The sequence below is a fragment of the Lissotriton helveticus genome, chromosome 7 (genome assembly GCF_964261635.1).
Source record: "Lissotriton helveticus chromosome 7, aLisHel1.1, whole genome shotgun sequence".
Classification (NCBI taxonomy): Eukaryota; Metazoa; Chordata; class Amphibia; order Caudata; family Salamandridae; genus Lissotriton; species Lissotriton helveticus.
The window spans coordinates 1,613,072,854-1,613,092,668 of NC_136068.1; the positions used below are offsets into that span (position 1 = coordinate 1,613,072,854).

The 19,815-nt window shown below is 45.2% G+C and overlaps 1 protein-coding gene across 3 annotated transcripts in view; it reads left to right on the forward strand.

Annotated features, from left to right (window-relative positions):
* The window catches only part of IRF3 (interferon regulatory factor 3), a 251,590-nt gene that overhangs the window by 94,924 nt on the left and 136,851 nt on the right, over positions 1–19,815 (forward strand). For all 3 annotated transcript variants that reach the window (XM_078655266.1, XM_078655267.1, XM_078655268.1), the window contains one exon: positions 9,833–10,016. In XM_078655266.1, the coding sequence (XP_078511392.1) occupies positions 9,833–10,016 (184 nt within the window). The remainder of the gene's footprint in view (positions 1–9,832; positions 10,017–19,815) is intronic.

The window sequence follows — 19,815 nt, forward strand, 5'->3', positions numbered from 1 at the left end:
TTCCCCAATCAGGAACAGCATTCAGGGCGGTGAGCCTCAAAGGCTTCTTGCCCTTAGTTCTGCTAGTCAAGGCCTCTCCAGCTAGTGGAAATGCCCGCCCCCTGACCAAGCCTCTACTTTTGGCGGCAAGAGCAGCAGGAAAATTAGTAGTCGGGAAAGGTGTGTTGCCTCTCTGCCATGACCGCCCCTAAGGTGTCCTGGACCGAGGTGACACCCTCCTTAGAACATCCCCCACTTTGGATGGAAGGATTTTAGCCAATCAGGTTATGGGATTCCCCCTCCGAGGGGGCCAAATAAAGGGTATAGTCACCCGAAAGGTAAGTAGACCATTGGCTACTACTTGGCAGTGCCTGTTACACCCCTAAATTCAGTAATTAGGGGCGCCCCTGAACCTTGATTTTCAGATTCCTGCAACCTAAAAAGAAAAAGGACGAAGAAGACGTCATGCAGAAAAGCCTGCAGACGACAATTGACTATTATTGGGCCCAGTGACCTCTCCAACCGTCCGCCCCAATGCAGCTGGTGGTGCAGTACCTACCTTGGTCTGACCCTTGCCCAGTGTTGGTCCAAACCCCCGAAGACTGAATGTGTTAGTCGAGTACGTACCTGTAAATGTGCATAACCATTTTCCTTCCATAGGATTGCATTGCCTTTCTACCTATTGCACTAAATGTCTATCTCTGTTATCTGCTAAGACTGCTACTGTTTGTTTGACATTACCGAAGTGTTTTAATACTCATGTAAAGTACATCTGTGCCTTTACAACCCAATACCTACTGTATTTGAAAAGGATTGCTATTCTTAGAACTGTTACTTACCTGCAACTGAGTTCCTCATGCTTCTAAAATAAAATAACAAAGTCATCATTTTTTATACAAAACAATTGGTCTTGGATTCAGTCTTTGAGTGTGTGTAATCATTTCTTACCTGAGTGTGGACAACAAATGCTGAACACAGCCATCTGATAAGCCTAACTGCTCAACCACACTACCACAAATAGAGCTTTTAGTAATATCTACTTAAGCCTCTGTCAGCCTCTGGGGATAAACTAGACTCTGTGCACACTATACCTTACTTTGGTATAGTATATACAGAGCCAGCTTCCTACGTATATACATTATATATGTGTGTTTATGCATATAAATAGTAAATATGCAGATGACTTGTACTATATATGCAGATGTGCATATCTACTATACGCCGTGGCCTAATGCAGACATCGACATCTAGGTTTGCCTTTAGAAACAGCAGACCAGAGGAGGCGCCAAGTCATCTACTTCCACTAACAGGCAGGTGTTTAAACAGCAGCAAACGGGGATCCAATTCCTCTTGGCGGATACTGTGGCAACCGAGGAGGCAAGGGTGGAGGTGGCCCCATGAAAGGAACCTCTATCACTAAGCAATGAGTCGCCCATCGTCTTCACCTTCCACCCTCCAACCCAATCATACCAATAGGGAAAGGTTGAAGCTCTTCCTTCCAGGATGAAAGTAAATAACTCTGAGAAATGGGTGCTCTGGTAGCCTTTAGTTCCACACCACATCACGAAGCTTACAGCCTCGCCTCGATTTACTCATTGAAGCAAATGTGCAGCTGCTACAGGAACAAGAGCAGGCCCTCCTAGGGTGTGGCTGATGAGTTTACTCTCTGTACTACCTTACCCCTCAAAAGGACAGAACTCTGCAGCCTAGATCTCAGGCTGTTGAAATGGTACACCCTGTTAAAGCGCTTTCACATGACCATCCTGCAAGATGTCATCCCGCTGATCTGCAGAGGGGATTATATGCAGCCCTTAACCTCAGGGATGCATACTCCCCCATCTCCATACACGTGATGCATCATGGTAAGTGGCCACAATTACCAATTCAAAGTTCTTCTCAATGGGGTTCACTACTGCCTTAAAGATGCTTGCATATGTCCAACGGTAGTAGCTGCTCATCTGCACAGAAATACCATTGATGTCTTTCATTATCTAGACGAATAGCTGATTAAAAGCAGCAGCACGGGTCAATGTCCAGCAGACATGCAGACAGCAGTTTCTTTGTTACACAGACATGGTCTCAGCATCAGTGCCAAAAAGTAACACCTCCAGCCACAGCAGATTCAGAACCATTTTCACCGCTTGGCGGAGTGACTGCCAGGAGTGTAAAACAACTTTGCAGACTAGCTATGCCGGACACATCAACAAATCCACAATAAGAGATCTATCCTCCAGTGCACCAAAAGCACTTTTGCTAATGGGGCACTGCAACCATCGCCGCATGGGCTTGTATCTTGTATGTTTATAATGTAATATCCAAAATCACAATTTCTAACAATCATATTCTATATTTTTTTAAAGAATTTATTGGCTGATGAAGGGGATCAAATTTATTTTCAGTCATCTTGAAAATTACGATTTTGGTCAAAAGCTTTGCGCCATGAAAAAAATATTCCACAGCAAAAAGGAGGCACCATACAAGTGGGAACCAGATCACACAGTAATTGACAATACATTTTCACAGTGTTGGTCAACCTTCAATAGATCTCTTTGCTAAAAATGCCCAGACCTTCACATGCCCACAAGCAGTGTCCTGGGAAGTGCTCGTCGATTAGTTGGCACAGGGCATTTGCATGGGCTTTTCCTCCTAATTCCACAGACACCACATGTTTTCACCAAATACAAGATAGTCTCTGCTATCTCCAACATGGGCAGGATTGCCTAAGCCTTTGCAGTCTCATTCACACATCGACAGCACTGTACAGGCAGTTGTCGTATCTCCATGCACTAGGGACAAGGCTGGCATCCAGATCCCAAGTACCTTCATTTAATATCCTGCCTGCTGAGATCCAAGAATTTGGATGTCTGAATCTCCATTAAAGATGCATGCACATCCCCCAGCAGACACAAAGGACAAGTTATTGTTACTTAGCATGTATATACTACATAGTTCTAGCATCAGTGTGGCATCACAACAACCAGCAAAAGTGTTTGGATGACTTTTCAGGAACGGCTCCAATGTTTCCATTACAGACAGGTTCTGATTCAGTGTGTCGAGATGTTTCAGCGTCGAGTGCTCCACAATGATAATCTTTCTTTCATAGTGTCCAGCAGATCTCTTGCCACTCTTTCCAACCTGTAGATCAAAGATACTTGGTGCATTGGTTGGATACTCAAGGCATGCATCCTATGAGTACTCGTATCAGACTAGTTGACAAGCACATTTATTCCTTCTTTGTTTCACATTTCAGTCCTGCACTCTGCACCTCTCCAGATAAGCACCGGTTCTGCTTCCTTTTATACTGTGGTGCAGCATGCTGGTAGAATAAGCAGGTGTAGTAGGGCGTGGACCATCTCTCCTACAGCCTATTCTGTGATTGGTACAGTCGGCCGATTCACAGAACTAAGGGCCATATTATCAAGAAAGGGTGATACAGTATCGCCGCTTTTATTGGCAGGAAACTGCCGCTACAGCGGCGATAATGGGCTTGATATTATGCCCTTGTGAATTCCCAAAGAAGCCCAGGTTAACACCAGAACCTGGGCTTCTATGGGAATTCACAAGGGCATATTATCAAGCCTATTATCGCCGATTTAGCGGCAGTTTCCTGCCGAAAAAAGTGGTGATAATGTATCGCCCTTTCTTGATCTATGGCCCCAATATATGGCAAAATCCTAAACTTACTACTTTTGGTATTCACAGAAGGCATTTAGTAGTCTTAAATTAGGATTTTGTCTTAAATTAGGATTTTGTCTTAAATTAGGATTTTTGCCTAAATTAGGATTTTGTCTCAAGTTAGGATTTTGTCTTAAATTAAACGTAAGACAAACTTAAGTTATACTTAAGTTTAACTTAAGACAAAATCCTAACTTGGGACAAAATCCTAATTTAAGACAAAATCCTAATTTAGGACAAAATCTTAATTTAGGACAAAATCCTAATTTAGGACAAAATCCTAATTTAGGACAAAATCCTAACTGAAGACAAAATCCTAATTTAAGACATAATACTAACTTGAAACAAAATCGTAATTCAAAAAGTAAGGATTCAGTAAATACCGAATCATCATTACCGAATTCATATTTACCGAATCGGTAATTACCGAATTCTAATTTACCGAATCGGTAAATATGAAACGGTAAAATGAGTAAAGCTATGTAGGTAAAATTTTAAATACCGAATTTCATGAAATTCGGAATTTAAGAGTCGGTAATTAACACCAACTGGAAGCAGGTGGTAATCATCCACATGGTATATAAGCAATCCCAAAATGCAACAGTGTGATCACTATGGCGGCTTTCTACGTCACTGCAAGGCGGCTACGGCTACAGGCAGCAGGAGAGAGGATCTGGAGGCGGGAGGAGAAAGTCTACAGACGGCGGATCACACTCTTCTAACTGACTGATGCAGAAATCCATGAGAGGTACAGGCTACACCCCCACACCATCCTGGACTTGATAAGGGACCTGCACCCACTCCTGGAGCCCCCAACACCAAGGGCGCACGCCATACCACCACATGTGCAGGTGCTCTGTAGCCTACATCTCATTGCATCTGGCAGTTACCAGGGGGTGATAGCTGCGATAGGCGGGGTGTCCCAGAGTTGCCTGTCCCGGTTCTTTAGTAAGTTCCTGGATGCCATGATGCAGAGAAGGCACCACTACATCAGCTTCCCAAGCACACAAGCAGAACTGCAGAAAACCAAGACAGACTTTTACCAAATGGCACAGTTCCCACACGTCATAGGCTGTATTAATGAGACACAGATTCCAAACTGCCCTTCTGCAGCCACAGAATACATCTACTGGAAAAGAAAGTCCACCCACTCAATAAATGCGCAGGTGATCTGCGACACTGGCCACATAATTACCGACATTGTGGCCAAATTTCCTGGGAGCACCCACGACTCCTAAATATTTCAGAACAGTGGGATCTACACACGCCTTGCTGCAGGAGAATTTGGGGAGGATACTTGCTAGGTAAATAACTGTGACACACACTGATAGATACTGCAGCCAAATGTCTTTTTAAGTATGTAACTAATGGCACTCTCATTCCCACCTAGGCGATAGCGCTTATGCTGTGTGGTCCTTTGTCCTCACCCCCTACCTGAACCCATCAACCCAGAGTGAGTGAAGTTGTAATGTGGCACACAGGTCAACACGCATCGTTGTGGAGCGCACCTTTGGACTATTGAAAAGCAGGTTCCGCTGCCTCAACAAAAGCGGAGGTGCATGTCAGTACACACCCATCATCTGCTGTAAAATCATTGTTACCTGTGCTATGCTGCACAATCTTGCTACAAAGAGAGGTACAGAAGTTGAAATAACTTATCGTGAGGACATTGATGATGGCCTTGAACAGCCAGAGCCCTACGCAGCAGGAGCAGCTCCAGCAACAGATGGGAGACTGAGACGGGCAGAGATCACACGCAACTATTTTTAAGTAAGTAAGGAGACACAGCCAGGCTTTGCATGTGCATGACGTAGTTTAATGAGTGGGCACTACGTCAATCCGCAAATGGCACACCATGCCAGTGAAATTGGCGACAACCAAAATTGGTAATCACAGGTTACTTCACCCAAATAATGTTCATGAATGTGTGGGCAGCATTAATGTCTGCGCCCACGCACTACAGTGCTGGGTGCCTGCAGCTGGCTTTCCACACTGGTTGATCCAGCGCCCGCAGAATGGCACCTGCTGCTCCTCTGGGTTTCTGGTACAGGTGTGCTATTGCTGCTCCTGCTGGTGTTGTCTTCGCTCTCCCCCACGCATAGAGCACCAGCGTTGGCTGACTGGGTGGTCAGCAGCAGTTCCATATCGGATGTCACCTTCCCCATCCCCCTGGAGACATCTGTGCAGCAGTAAACAAGCCTCTCCTGCATTGCCACAGAGCGCCTGCATAGCAGGAAAGTGGCCATTGCCAGACGATTCACCGCCTTGGTGTGCTGCTGCATGTACTGCCTCTCCTTGCGCCTTCTGGCCCTGTCCTCATCAAGTTTGTCGCAGAGTGACATCATGGACTAGGACATGTCTCGCATTCCCTCTGCCATTTCCCTCATGCTCTCCGCCATGGAGCTGATGCCACGGTCTATGTTCCCCATGTTCTGATTTAAGTGCCACATCTGTCTCTGCACTGATTGTATGGCCTTCCCCTGCAGGCGCTGCACTTTCACCATGATGGCCTCAAGCCCGCCGAAGTCCCCCTCACCCTGCCGAGTTGTGCTGCTCTCCCGGACCCTACGGCGTCTTGCACCTGTGTGCACACCCTCGGACGTGGACTGCAGCCCAGCATTGGTTGCCTCCAGTTTAGCAGTTGTGGTGTCACCCTCCCTTTCGTCATCAGAGGATGTCTCCATGACATGGAGAGGGGGTACAGCATGCCTCCTGGGCCTTACCACTACTGATGAATTTGAGGCTGGTGAGGCTGACTGTGCTTGTGAGTCCTGCTGTGGTGATACATTCAGCAGTGGCAATGCTGGTTGTGCAGTTGTGGCTGGCTCTGATGGTGAAGCTGCCTGTGGTGTTGATTGGTGCGGGGGTGGTTCAGTGCTGTGGCCTGCACTCGTGCAGGCATCCTCAGACGTTCCCTTACGGGGTGCCCTTCCATCCTTTTCCTGCGCTGTCCTGCGCGAAGACTCTCCTGTGGACAGAAATGGACATTAGCTCAGTGGTGCTGCAACCCTGTATTTCACCATTAAATTACAATCCTGTCACACTATCTCAATGTCCTCAACTGCTTCTGAATGATGTTTGTGGCATGCCATGTTGTATGATGACTGTCATGATGGGTGTTTCAATGACTACCTTTCCCATGATGCATTGCTGGTGTATTCCAAAACCTGTACTGGAGTGTGAGTCACACAGCCCCATTGGGCAAGGGGGACAGAAAAGGGGGTGGGAGGATTGCTGGGCATGCTCCTTACCTTGTTTAGTTGCAGCTCTGGCTGAGCTGTCAGCATCCCCGATCCCGAACACACTCTCGGGCTCCAGAGTGGACTCCACCAGCTGCTCCAGGTCAGCGAGGGCAGGTGCCATGCTCCTTCCTCCCCCTGTGCCACTGGCCTCTTTCTTCTGTGCTGCCAGCTTCTTTTTGGTAATGATCCTGAGATCATACCAGCGTTTTTTTAAATCGTCTATCTCTCGTGGGCTCACACCAATGGCGTTAACCTTCGCCTGGATTTCCAGCCAGGTCTTCCGTTTCACAGCCTCTGCTACCTGCAGGGACTGTTTCCCAAAAAGCTGGGTGTGGTGTTTGACCACATCCTCCACGAGCCACTGAAGCTCACTTGTGCTGAAATTCAGCTTTCTTTTTCTTTCACCTCCATCCCTCTGTGATTCCTGGGATGCCATCCTGCAGTTCTGCTCAGCTCAGTACAGTCAGTGGCTCAGTTGCTCACAGCTCTCCAGAAGGTTCTGATTGTCTGCACCTGCATGGGTGTGCTCACATCCTGGTTGTGGGGTGAGTTGGATGCACAGGATTGGTTGGTTCCTCAGTAGCTTGGTTGTGGGGTGGGCTGGATGCACATGGTTGGTTGAATCCTCAATTGCTTGCATTTTGAATCTCCGATTCGGTATTTACCGAATCGGTATTTACCGATTCGGTAATTCCCATTCATTCCTATGGGCCTTCAGGCCCATAGGTATGAATGGGAATTACCGATTCGGTAAATACCGAATCGGTAAATACCAATTCGGTAAATACCGAATCTGTAATACCGAATATTACCGATTCGGTAAAATATACAGAATTTTTATCTCCATCCCATTTACCGATTCTTTAATACCGAATCGGTAAAATTCGGTATTTTAGAATCGGTAAATAGAAATTACCAACATATGGCCCTAAATGTCTTCTGTGAATACCAAAAGTAGTAAGTTTAGGATTTTGTCGTAAGTAAGTTCTGTGAATCGGGCCCTATGTTTCCACCAAACAAAAATGTTAATGCTTGTTCAGTTACATATTATTGTTTCTTCTTTGGAAGTATTGCATGGAAAAATAATATGTCATATTTATAAGGTTCTTCTGCTGTGTTTCAAGGGGTGAAGCTAGAGGTCCGCCTATCTTCAGGAATTCACAGAAGCATAATGCCAGTCACAGCTGTCATGCTTTGATTTAGTTTTTAGACTTTTCAAAACTGTTGTGTTGATAGCGTTAACAATTTATTAAGTATGTTGTTATTCATTACGTCTGTGAAGAATAAGCATAATGTAGGTGTTTATTGTATGGCACCATACTTATTATAATTTAAAGACAAAGTAGTACGATATAAAAATCCAAGATTCATTCTTCCTCTTATATCATAGTTTTAAATTTCCCACACTACACAGTCTGCAATGGAAAGAACATTGCATAATTTGGGTTTTATAGGAACCCCCGAGATGCTTTGAGCCGTGTCTAAGAGTTTCTCCATTATTTCTAAGCTACTTCAGTATGCAAAAAATGCAAAACAGAAGCTGAGAAAAGCTAATGCGTGATCAGTCTTAGAAACCAAAAATGGCAGACATTGACCAAAGTTTAAACACACTAAGACTGACATACTTTTCTTGTCAAACCGGAAGCCTGGCAACTTGCATTCCTTTCAAAATTAATGTTAAACAAATATTAGCCAAGAAAATAGGTCTGGCTTCATTGTGCACACAGGCATTCTATTATAACATGTATTGCATTAACCAATGCTGTTGATCACATTAAAAATTGCATTATTGGCTTTGCCAATGTTGGAGAACAAGTAGCATAAAATAACTACTTTTTGTATATAATGCTCTTTTGAATGCCCCTAGGTGTCCCTCCTCAATCTCTTTCTAGATACTGTGGATACTTTTTCAGCCTGAACTGCCATTTTGGTTTGCAATTTAGTGCAGTATTTATTTATTTATTTATAGTTTTATATAGCGCAGACCAGACCCAGGGAATGGTCTCGGAGCGCTTTACAATGAGGGCACAGTACGAATAAAACAATTTGCAAAAAGTATAGCATATATAAGATCAACATGTTTTACAAAGTTCCGAGGGTTGCAGGCGTGAGAGTATTTCTGAGCAACGGGTCAAGAGCAGCGAAAGTGTCTTTCGAGGGATAGAAGGGGCAAGTTTAGGGTGTATACCTGGAATGGTCTATGTGATAGTTTACGGGAGGAATTTGCACATAAGGAATGATTTTGCTTCTTTTTTTAACAGAAGAGTAGAGGAGATTTTTCTGATGTTATGGGTATGAACTTCAAGGTCTCCCTACTCCAAACAAACCGCAACTAGTATAAAGAATCATAGAGTGGAGTGAACGTGAGCACTAGTCCTTGCAGCCCTGTACTACCACACAATAACTTACACTGGCCTCCTGAAGAACCACATTGGCAGGCACAAAGACTACAAAACCATGAAGCCAAAATGTGCATAATCCTCCATGTGCTCAAGCATTTTGAGCACAAGCGAAAGGCATTCCACTGTCTCCCTCTTGAACCAAGAATGACATTGGAGTCTTCTGCAACCCTAAAATTCTTACAGAAAAGGTGCACATATGTTCTGGCACAACAGAAATTTGTATCAGAAGTTGGTGGATATCTTGTGAGCTTCAGTTGAACATCATAGTCAGTCAATCAAGCCAAGGGGTTGATGTCTTCAATTTTAAATTTGAGAAAAACTACATATTATTCAAAACTAGAAGGCAGGATTATGCATACATGCAAACCTAAAACAGAAAAGCATATGAACATAAGCGAGATACTATCTACTAAAATATTGTTACAAGTACGTCATATGTCTCAATTCCCATCACCTCCAGACTCAATAATTCACTGAAAATGCAGATTAATCAGCTGTGTGAAGTAAATTATCCGCTGTTTTCTTATTATGCAGGCCTGGGCAATCGCCAATGGTACCTATCACCCTGACAGAGACCTGCCAAATCCATCGGTATGGAAGAGAAACGTGCGGTCTGCCCTAAACCGCAAATCCGAAGTAAAGCTAATTGAAGATCACAGCTCTGACTCCAATGATCCACACAAAATATATGAGATTATCAACCAAAGCAGCAGATCAAGTAAGAGATATTTCCCTATTGAGAACGCCCCCTCTATACAACCATTAATTTGGGTGTGTCCCTTTTCCCAATCTCGTATCACTCTCTTTTCAAGTATATTTATAAATCATCTTGGAGTGGCAATGGGCAAGCAAAATGTTTGTGGACAATCCTTGTTGTTTTTCTTGTTTCCAGCATCTTGGATGCAGCCTCCTGCCCCCCCCCATCTCTTCTCTGCACCTCTCACTTCAGAAAATCTCCTTTATTGACAAATGTAAAGATCTCTGAAATTACACCAACAAAACTGTCCTCAGTTGTCTTGGTGTGACCCCATTTCATGTTGTTACTTATTTTTATGAAAAATGCACATCTGCCCTGCGAGGCTTCTTGGCACTTAGATCCCAGACAATAAACATAACTGGTGTTGGTCCTTGATACTATCTCAGACCTATTACCTATTGAAGACTAATTCAATAGTTTTTTAAGATTTCTTGAATTCTAGATGTTCATAAATGAACCGAAGATTGAGCGGCTGAGTTTAAGGCCTGCGACGTAAGAAGCCATACTGTCTCCATTTCTAGCTTTTCCAAAGCTGAGCCTGAAACAAATGGGAAGACACATTGGGCGGTTGTTAAGAAGTTGTCAGATGTACAGCATGCACCAAAATACTGTGAAGGCCAACCTCATGGTTGCCACACCTCATTTAGAGTATCTGAAACCGCTGGACTTCCTCCTGTGAAGCCTCAGCCATCTCCGCCGGTGAAAACCCTTGACCCATTGGTCCATCCACCATAGTTTTGGCTAGATGTGAGGAACTTCCTGCTCATCTGGGTCCTTGATATTTTGTTTTTCTGAAACAAAATCTTTACTCAAGGAACTAAATTAAATTCTGAGCAGCCTTAAAACACATATCCCTCTGGGCATTCTACAGTGTTCAGCTCATCCGTGCACTGTTTAGATTCACCGAAGGGATAGAGCTTCACCGAAGGCATGGAGAGCCACACCGGGCAAGCAGGACTCTTTCATTTCTTTCATTAGAGCAGGCAGTTCTCCGCAGCATGGTAGTGATCCGGGTCTCTGCTGACACAGAAGGCTGTCGGACACACACAAATCTTAAAATGACTCTTGTAGCCTAAATTTCCCTTTTGAAAGTAAAGCAGATCTAGAACGAACTGTGCAAAGTATATAAAAGCTTTTGCTCATAATCACATGCAGCCAAAGCAGCTCAACTAGGGCAGGGGTAACATGATCCAAATGCCTAGGGTTGTCAGTGACCCTGCTGTTGCATTTTGTCGAGGCTGCAGCTGGTAGACATGCAGTACAGGATGGCATAAATGAATTACGCATGTCAGGGTCTTTATAAGGGCAAGCACCATCTGGACCCAAATGGAAAAAAAGCGAAAAAGTATAAAGATTTTTTGCCCTGCTTGTCATCAAGAGGTGTACATCTGCCTTCATTGGTGTTTGGAGAAGCAAAGGAAATAATTAGACCCATCAAAAAAAACATGTTGCAGACTTGCCCCAGCACCTCCACCCAGGTCCACCCAGGTCTCTTAAGGCCAACCTAGTTTCAGGGCTTCTATATTCAAGATCTTCAGTGTTGACAGATTTACTTTAAGATTGTTTATCCATTGATTAGCCATACCCTGATCCTTAACAAGGAGTATCTTCTGAGGCTTTTAGCTTGAAAATAAGCTGTTTATCACCAGTGTGATTCTGAAGAACTAAGCCAAAAGTGTGTCTGCATTTATTCAGGAGGAGCCCATGAGTTAAAGATTAATGGTGAAAATTAGGAGCTGTAGAGTCCATGTTGTTTATTTGAAGGGAGGCAGAATATTATATGGAAATATATCAGGAGGTAAGGATGTTATCCACTACACTGTCATATGTAACCACAATCTGGTGTTAAGGTCTGTGTGCTTCCCAGTGTGAACGTCTGCTGACAGATCTACAATATTCTTCCTAACAACACTCCCATCCACCTCCATTCTAAATACATGCTGTTTGGACATTGTCCTGAGTCGGATTGAATCCAGTCTGTGGTTCCTCCAAAAGGGCATTATGTTCAAGAAATGGTTGAAGCCAGCCTATCTCCACTAGCTCAAGGAGCTCCCTCAACAAAGGTAATTCTAAGACTGAGCAAACATGTGAGTGGTCGGGCGAAACCTTCTTGCATCTTCTTCAGCAAGAGTGTAAGGGTGCAATCAGCCTTCTGTCAGTTTTATTGGGACGTCTTTATGTACAAAGAGTAGTAGTTTTGTAGTTGTATTATTTAAGATTTAGATCTACAGTGAGATCCATAATTCCATTCTCAATAAAACTATAGAAAAAAGTAGGGGGATATTCTCAAGGACATATCGCCTAGTTATCGGCACTTTATCGCAACCAAAGAGGCAATAAATTTATCACCCCATTCACAATCTGGTGCTAAAAGCCCATATCACCAGTTTACCCGCGATAGCAGCCAGCAAAAACATCGCCACAGATAACCCCGGCAACAATTGCTAATGAGATGCAGAGTAGGTGTTCCCGTGCAAAAAGCCGCAATAACACCACTTCGCAACATTCTCAACAACTAGCCAGATGGAGATAAGATCACAAAACAGGCGATAAGGCGCGTTAACAGCAGGAATTTAACACCTGCCCCTACCTGGTGTAAAGTTGGACGACTAACAGCCCAAAGCCACACCAGAAGAACAGATGCTATGGAGCCAACGATAATGCAGCTCGGACACCCAAGAGGCCTCAACACCCACCGCCATCCCCCCCAGAACCTCCCCATACCCCCCAGGGGCCCTACCCCGGGCACCCCCCCCACCTGGATCAAGATATTGCACATCAACTGCACGAAATCATGAACAAAACAATTGCCCTGATATCACACAATGACAACACTTAACATACATGTGTGGTCAGAAAAAGGAGAATCACCCATTCATCTTAGAATTTCCAAATAATTTGTTTTATTCAGAATAAACCCAAAACAATAATTTTGAAGAGTCATGGCGGGTCTTCTCAGGACAATCTGTAAGTCACAGCCTGCAGGACAAAATTCTAGATAAGGAGGTGTGTCATGCACTCATCAAAAGACAGAGAGAGAGAGAGTGAAAGAAAGAGAGAGAAAGAGAGGGAGAGAGAGAAAGAGAGAGAAAGAGAGGGAGAGAAAGAGAGAAAGAGAGGGATTGAGAAGGAGCGAGAAAGAGAGGGAGAGAGAGCGAGTGGCGTCACTGCGGACCCAGGCCTCACTGCTCACCTGCTGCCACCGGTGTCTCCAACCATGTGCCGGTATACACTGCAGTCCATTAGGTCCCTTATCTGAAACAGAGCCCATTGTCATGAATGGCAGAGTCCACACAGTTGCACACGCCATTATCGCTTGCCCGCCCCTGCGCACACAGGCTGCGGCACCCTAGCCCCTCCCGCCGCCCAGCGGTGATTGCCCGCTCCTGCGCAACAAGGCCTCACTGCTCACCTTCCGCCACGGGCGTGTCTCCAAGAGGGCCCACCACGTGCCGATGCAAACTCCAAGCCAGGGGCCCGCGAACATGGCACCTTCCACATCATGCAGCCCCGCACCGTGGGCCACCAGTTCACACACTTGATTCTGGGTCTTGATTTCGCAATGGCAGAGATTATATCAGTGCACACGTCATCATCGCAAGCTGCACACCCGCTCAACTCTTGAGGTACCACTAACTCTGTGACCGCGAGGCATCGCCACGTGGCGGTAGGCCCACACTGCCCACTGGCTCAGGCCTACTCTGCGGTCCAGCAGGGTGCACACAAACCCTTACCAGTCCGGACCGCCAGGGTGGGGCATCATCGCAGGCTGCACACCCGCTCAGCACTTAAGGTGCCCCTACCTCAGTGCACCGAAAGTCACCGTCCCATGGCAGTGTGCCTGTGCCAGCCACAGTGTACCTGGTGCCACCAAGTCTGTGCACCGCAAGTCATGGACCCTTTATGATTGAGTCTCGTGGTGCCGAGGCCATCATGTCACCTCTGACATTGGGTAATGTGATGTGGTAGGGCCCTAGGCCCTCATGCATAATTAATAACCACACAAATACACCCATATAGAGAGTGGAAATGGTGTTAAGCACATCCGCCATGCCCTTTTTATTGGCAGGGTCGCATGTCCTTTGACACGTGTGCTGAATGGGTGTGCTTGCTGTGGGTGAAAACTAGCCGTGAGGGAGTGGCTTTGGGATGCTGACAACTAGACCTGTGACCAGCAGATCACTACAGGGAAGACCTGGGACATGTAGCGTGGTCCCCCCCCCCCCCCCCCCTGTGAGCGTGAGCGGTCTGGCCTGGTGTATGCCAGTCCAGCGTAAGGGTGTGAACAATGACCCCGGGGCTCTGGGCGTGGTTCCATCCTGGGCTGGACAAGTAAGTAACTAATGTGTGTCTCTGATGTAGTGTCGGAGTCACCTGGACTGCAATCGGCAATGTGTCACCCTGTGACCCAAGTCTCACCACATGAGCAACATGGACTTAAGGGGGAAACACTGACCCTACATTCATCCATACTTCCACACTTGACAGATCATAGACATGAGACATCTGTGTGAATATGAATGTTTAATGCACATTCAGTGGAGTGTTGAGGCTGGAGCAATACAGAGCCATGCAAACCCCACTTTACATTGTTGGCCCGTGGAGGGCCAGCCAGAGTCCTTTAGGGAATGACAAGTTCATTGGAAGAGGGAGAGTTCAATCTGCAGTCTGATTGCTGTGTCATTGGTGACCAAACAGAATATGGCAGCCCATGTCGTGGTCCAAGGTGAGTGTCGCAGAGTGTATTGGGGGACAGTGGAAGGTGATGATGCAGAGGGCAGAACCAAGCAGAAACTCCCCATATGGCAGAGATGAATACTACTGCATCCTTCTTACCACAAAGGCAGATTCATCCGCATCTCCGTCCTCTGCTGTTACATGTGCCTCACATGTGGGTGGTGGTGTTCTGTCTCCAGCACTGTGTGGCAGTGATACCTCATGGGCCGAAGGTGAAATGGCTGCTGCACTGTGTGGCACTGACACTTCAGGGGCGGAAATGTGGATGGAGTGGTAGCAACAGCATGCATCAGCGCCAGGCCATGTGGCAGCAATGCCATGAGGAGGGTCAGCAGGGCACGGAAGAAACCAGCTACCTCTCGCTGTTGTGCAGCCGTGGCAACCGCTCTTTCCACCTGCGTCCGCTCCATGTTCTCCATGATCCTCCGCATGTGTCCCAACTCCCGGGTGACATCACTGGAGCCACTCTGACTAGACAGTTGTTCTTGTCTCTGAATCAGGACTCCAGCGATGTCAGCCATGGCTCGTTTGAGAGCATGGAACAGACTGTGGGTGTCCGTTAGGGACTGTGAGTGGTCCCTGATGGGACTTAGACACCCACGTATGCCATCTAGTTTGGCTGCCATGCGGTCAAACCCCACACGCACCTGTTCAGCCAGCTTCCTCTGGCACCCCAGCACACTGCGTTGTCAGGCCATGTGTTGTTTGTGGGGGTTCTGGGAGGCAGCCGTGGTGGTGGGTGCTGCCTGCTGTGTGTTCTGTGCAGGGGTGGGGTCTACTCGTAGCACCTGGGCTGCCCTGCAACTGGAGGTGGGGTGCGGAAGCTGTCCATGAGCTGTTGGAGAGCATTGTGGTCGAAGGTGTGGTGGTCCTCTTCGCCATCAGAGAAGAGAGGTTCGGCCTGCTCTGCAGGAGGTGTTGGATTTCCCTCTGCAATGTGAAGGGGAGATGCAGTTTAACATTGTGTTCACATGTATGTTGACGCATTGTACATGTTTATGTTCAGACTGCATGACAGCGTACATTGTGACTGTTTGGAGGAGCTGCCTATTTGATGCGGGACAGTGGACATTTTGACAACATCACGGATGTGTGTTTGTACTTGTACATTGTCAAATCACATTTCCCTGCTTTGCCAAATATGATTGGCCAGTTTCTATACAGAAGCAGCACCAGTTGTAACCTCTGGACGTGTTGCGGTTTGTACCACATGGTTGTCAATGTTGATGTGCTCTGCATGTTATGTGTGTGTGCTGCATTTTGGGGGAGTCGCCCCTGCAGCTCTGATTTTGCTGCACCTTATCCCTTTCATGTGGTGTGCCTTTGACTTCTGTGCTTATACAGTGCTGAGATGTTGCATACTTGGGTACATTGGTTTCTTGGTGGGAGTTGGGGGTCTGGCGCACCAAGACCCCCAGCACTGTGCTTATACAGTGCTGAGATGTTGCATACTTGGGTACATTGGTTTCTTGGTGGGAGTTGGGGGTCTGGCGCATGGTTTGTCCGCATGTGTTATACTTAATTGTGCATGTGTGCCATTGTGCCCATCTCCCTCATTCTCCCAGTCCCTGGTCGTTACTCACCCTGGTGCTGTCGTGTCAGGTCATGTTGAGCAGTGTCCGGTCCCCCAACTCATGCTAGCCTCTCCCCACTGATGACTGTGGACACCATTTCCTCCATCTCACCCAGCTCCTCCTGTGGCGCTGGACTCCTATCCCCAGTCTGCATTGCTGCCTTGTGGTTGTTGGTGAGTTTCTGCTTGGTTTTGCGTTTCATTGTCCTCTTCAGCACTCCGACTGCATTCAACTTGTCCACGATGGACTGCCATATTTCATTTTTTGTTGCCAATGACACAGTGGAGGTGACGAACAGTAGTTGATGGTGTTCTACCACCTCCGTTATCAGGATCCTGTTTTTCTGCAGACTGAACCGCTTCTTCCTACTCTTCTTGTCCTTGCCCTTTCCTGACCCCGAGGTCCCAGGCTGGTCCTCCGGGGGGCTTGTGGGGTTCTGGATGTCCTCTGTTTTTGCTTCGCTGTTGTTTGGCTTTTATTTGTATGTTTTTTTCTACTTTTATAGTGATTTTTCCCGCATGGCGTGGGAATTGCAGGCCTGTCGCTGGTTATCGCAGATTTTTGTATCGGGATTGGCCTCATCGCTAGTATTTTCACATTCGTGTTTTGCGTTTATACGACATAGCGTTAATTTTATCACGGTCATTTGACGCGTTAGCGTGAGACTATCGCATGGTACTGCTGTGTTGAGAATACAACGTTAACACAGTGTTATTTTGTCGCGATAGACTGCGATGTGCAAAGTTGCGTTAAGCTAATTTTGCAATGATTATCACACGTTCTTGAGAATATACCCCGTAATTAAAAAAAAAACATGTCATATCATTTCTAGGACATAACATTTGCTGTGCTTCTTCAGCAGAATGTTCGACCAGTCTAATACACATAATGTTAAAAAAATTGACGACTTACAGGCTCGGCAGACAAAAAATATGTGGTTGAGATATTGTACACCTCTATGACATATTTCACATAATCTATGTTTGACTTTGAATTTTTGTTAAGCACCTGTAACAATCTTTACTGGTAACATTTTCATACGTAATAGTAAAACCAACAACTTCCAGGTCAAATACTTTTTGGATTTTTTCCAATGCAGGAAGATCCAATTGAAATTATATTTTCCTTTGCTCATACAATAGGCGATGTCCAGATACATGCTAATCCTATAAGATAATATTTTGAATGGGTTTCAACTGCAATAAGGACAGTGCTTCTAATTCTTATTTCTCCTAGTAAATTATTCCAATACATAAATGAAATTTCTACGAAAAGTACTGTCTTCTCTCTTTCGCATAAATATTTCCGTAAACAGTAAACTATGTAGTGAATTCTCCTCACTCTGAATAAGGCGGTACACCCAACGTACAATAGACACTAATCCCAACACAAAAGTGCTGTTCAGTGCCAGCTCCAAACACATTATCTGAATTGCAGCTAAAGTGTTTAGGTTACTCAATGTAATAATAATGTTAAAAAACAACCAACTCTTAACATTACTGTGCTGTCACTTTGTCTTCTTTATTTTTCTATATGACCGCATGTGACTCCCATTTATCTCACGTCATGTACTTGTGTAAGCTTATTCCATAACCATGTAAAGCATCTGTTACTTCTGGGTCTAGCCAGCGCTGTATAAAACTTTTACATACATTAATATGTGTAGTTGCATAAGTAAGACTTAGATGTACCTTAATCCGATATACTGTCACAAGAAGAATGAAATGTCTATGGTCCAAAACATTATAGGACGACCTACAACCATTAGCATGTGACATTGCATTTCTAATCAAATGATGGATATGTTTCTTATCATTTAGGTTGGAAGAAAAAAATCCTAAATATGTGTATGTTTTTATAATTTCTAGAGATTCATTACCTAAGTGCAATTCTTATTTAATTTCATTTAGGAATTTCTTTCCAGTACCTTGTTTATTTCAAATGTGCTGCCTCTAGAAGTTCAATATATTTTAATGTCTGCTTGAAGATTTGGCCATGCTATTGTTTTGTCTGGTTCTTCTTCTTTTTAAGAGGCTAACTATTTTCCCTCTTTCCCTAGAATGTTGCAAAAAATGTCATCTGACTAAAATAATCTATTTATTTCCTTTTTAAGGTTATGATCTTTGAATTAATCAGTCTCTAGGGGCTTATCCTTAAGATTTACATATCAGAGCTGAACCCCCAAAAGTATTTCAAATATAAGTCAATTCATAAAATTAATATTTGTTCAAAAATATGCTGAATAGTTATTTTGAATTTCCTTGCAGCAGGGTATTTTAACGATAAAAATACATTGAAAAAAATGTTCGTTAATCTAAAGCTTAGCTGTTGCACATCGAGTCAAGAATGATGGACAGAGCCAGTGTTTTGTGCCTATTTATCTGCTTGATTTTTTATAGACTTCTTTGTACTAAAACAAATACTGCATTTGTGCCACATAGAGCCTGTGAGGATTTAGGAATGCTGTGCTCAGTCCCTCTAAAGCTTCCAAGAATTCCTTTGAGAAGTGAACCTTGTTTTCAGTAATAATCAAATATTTACATCCTCAAATTGTCCCTGAGTATGCAGGTTTCCTGCACTATCTCCTCCTAATTACTTTATATGTCATTTAAATTCTGCTGCTTAATGCAGAAAAAAATTCCTTCTTTTTTTAATACAAAGGGGCCGATTCTGATATCAGACGGACTCCGGTCCGTCCGACATCGTTCAGGAGCAGTAACCCACCGACCTATTGTCGTGGGATACAGCTCTGCTAATACGATGCGACCGAACAGGGTTTGGTCGCATTGGTATACTTCACAATGCAGGCATGCATTGAGAAAAGCAGGGGTGCAGTTCATCCCTACACCCTGTGGCCGGCACCCCAAGGTGCCTGCCACCGGGATCCACAGAGGGGACCCCAGCCTGCCATTCGGTAGCCTTGCACCCATAGGGGCCCTGCTAGGGCCCCCCAAAGACAGTTTCCAACTGCCTTTTCATGCCGGACTGAGCGGCTCGAAAAGGCAGTGAAAAACTGCCATCGTACTTCCTCGGTCGTCAAGAGGCGATCGGGGGAGTACTGAAGGATTTCCGGATGGCAGACGGGCTCTCCGAGCCCGTCGTAGGCCATCCGGAAATCCGAGTCGGATTCCATTCCGACCGAGCCCATCGGAATGGAATCCAGCCGGCACTGACTGATTCGGTCGGAAGGGCTTCGAACATGGTTCGGAGCCCTTCGACTCGAATCGGCCCCTTAGTCTTAAAATTCTTGGGGCCGATTCACGGAACAGAGACAACATCCTCGTTTTGGTATTTACAGAAGGCATTTAGTAGTAGGTTAGGATTTTGTCTTAAGTTAGAATTTTGTCTTATGTTAAACTTAAGTTTGTCTTAAGTTTTTGTCTTAGGACAAAATCCTAATTTACAAGATCCTAATGTAATACAAAATCCTAACTTATGAAAAATTCCTA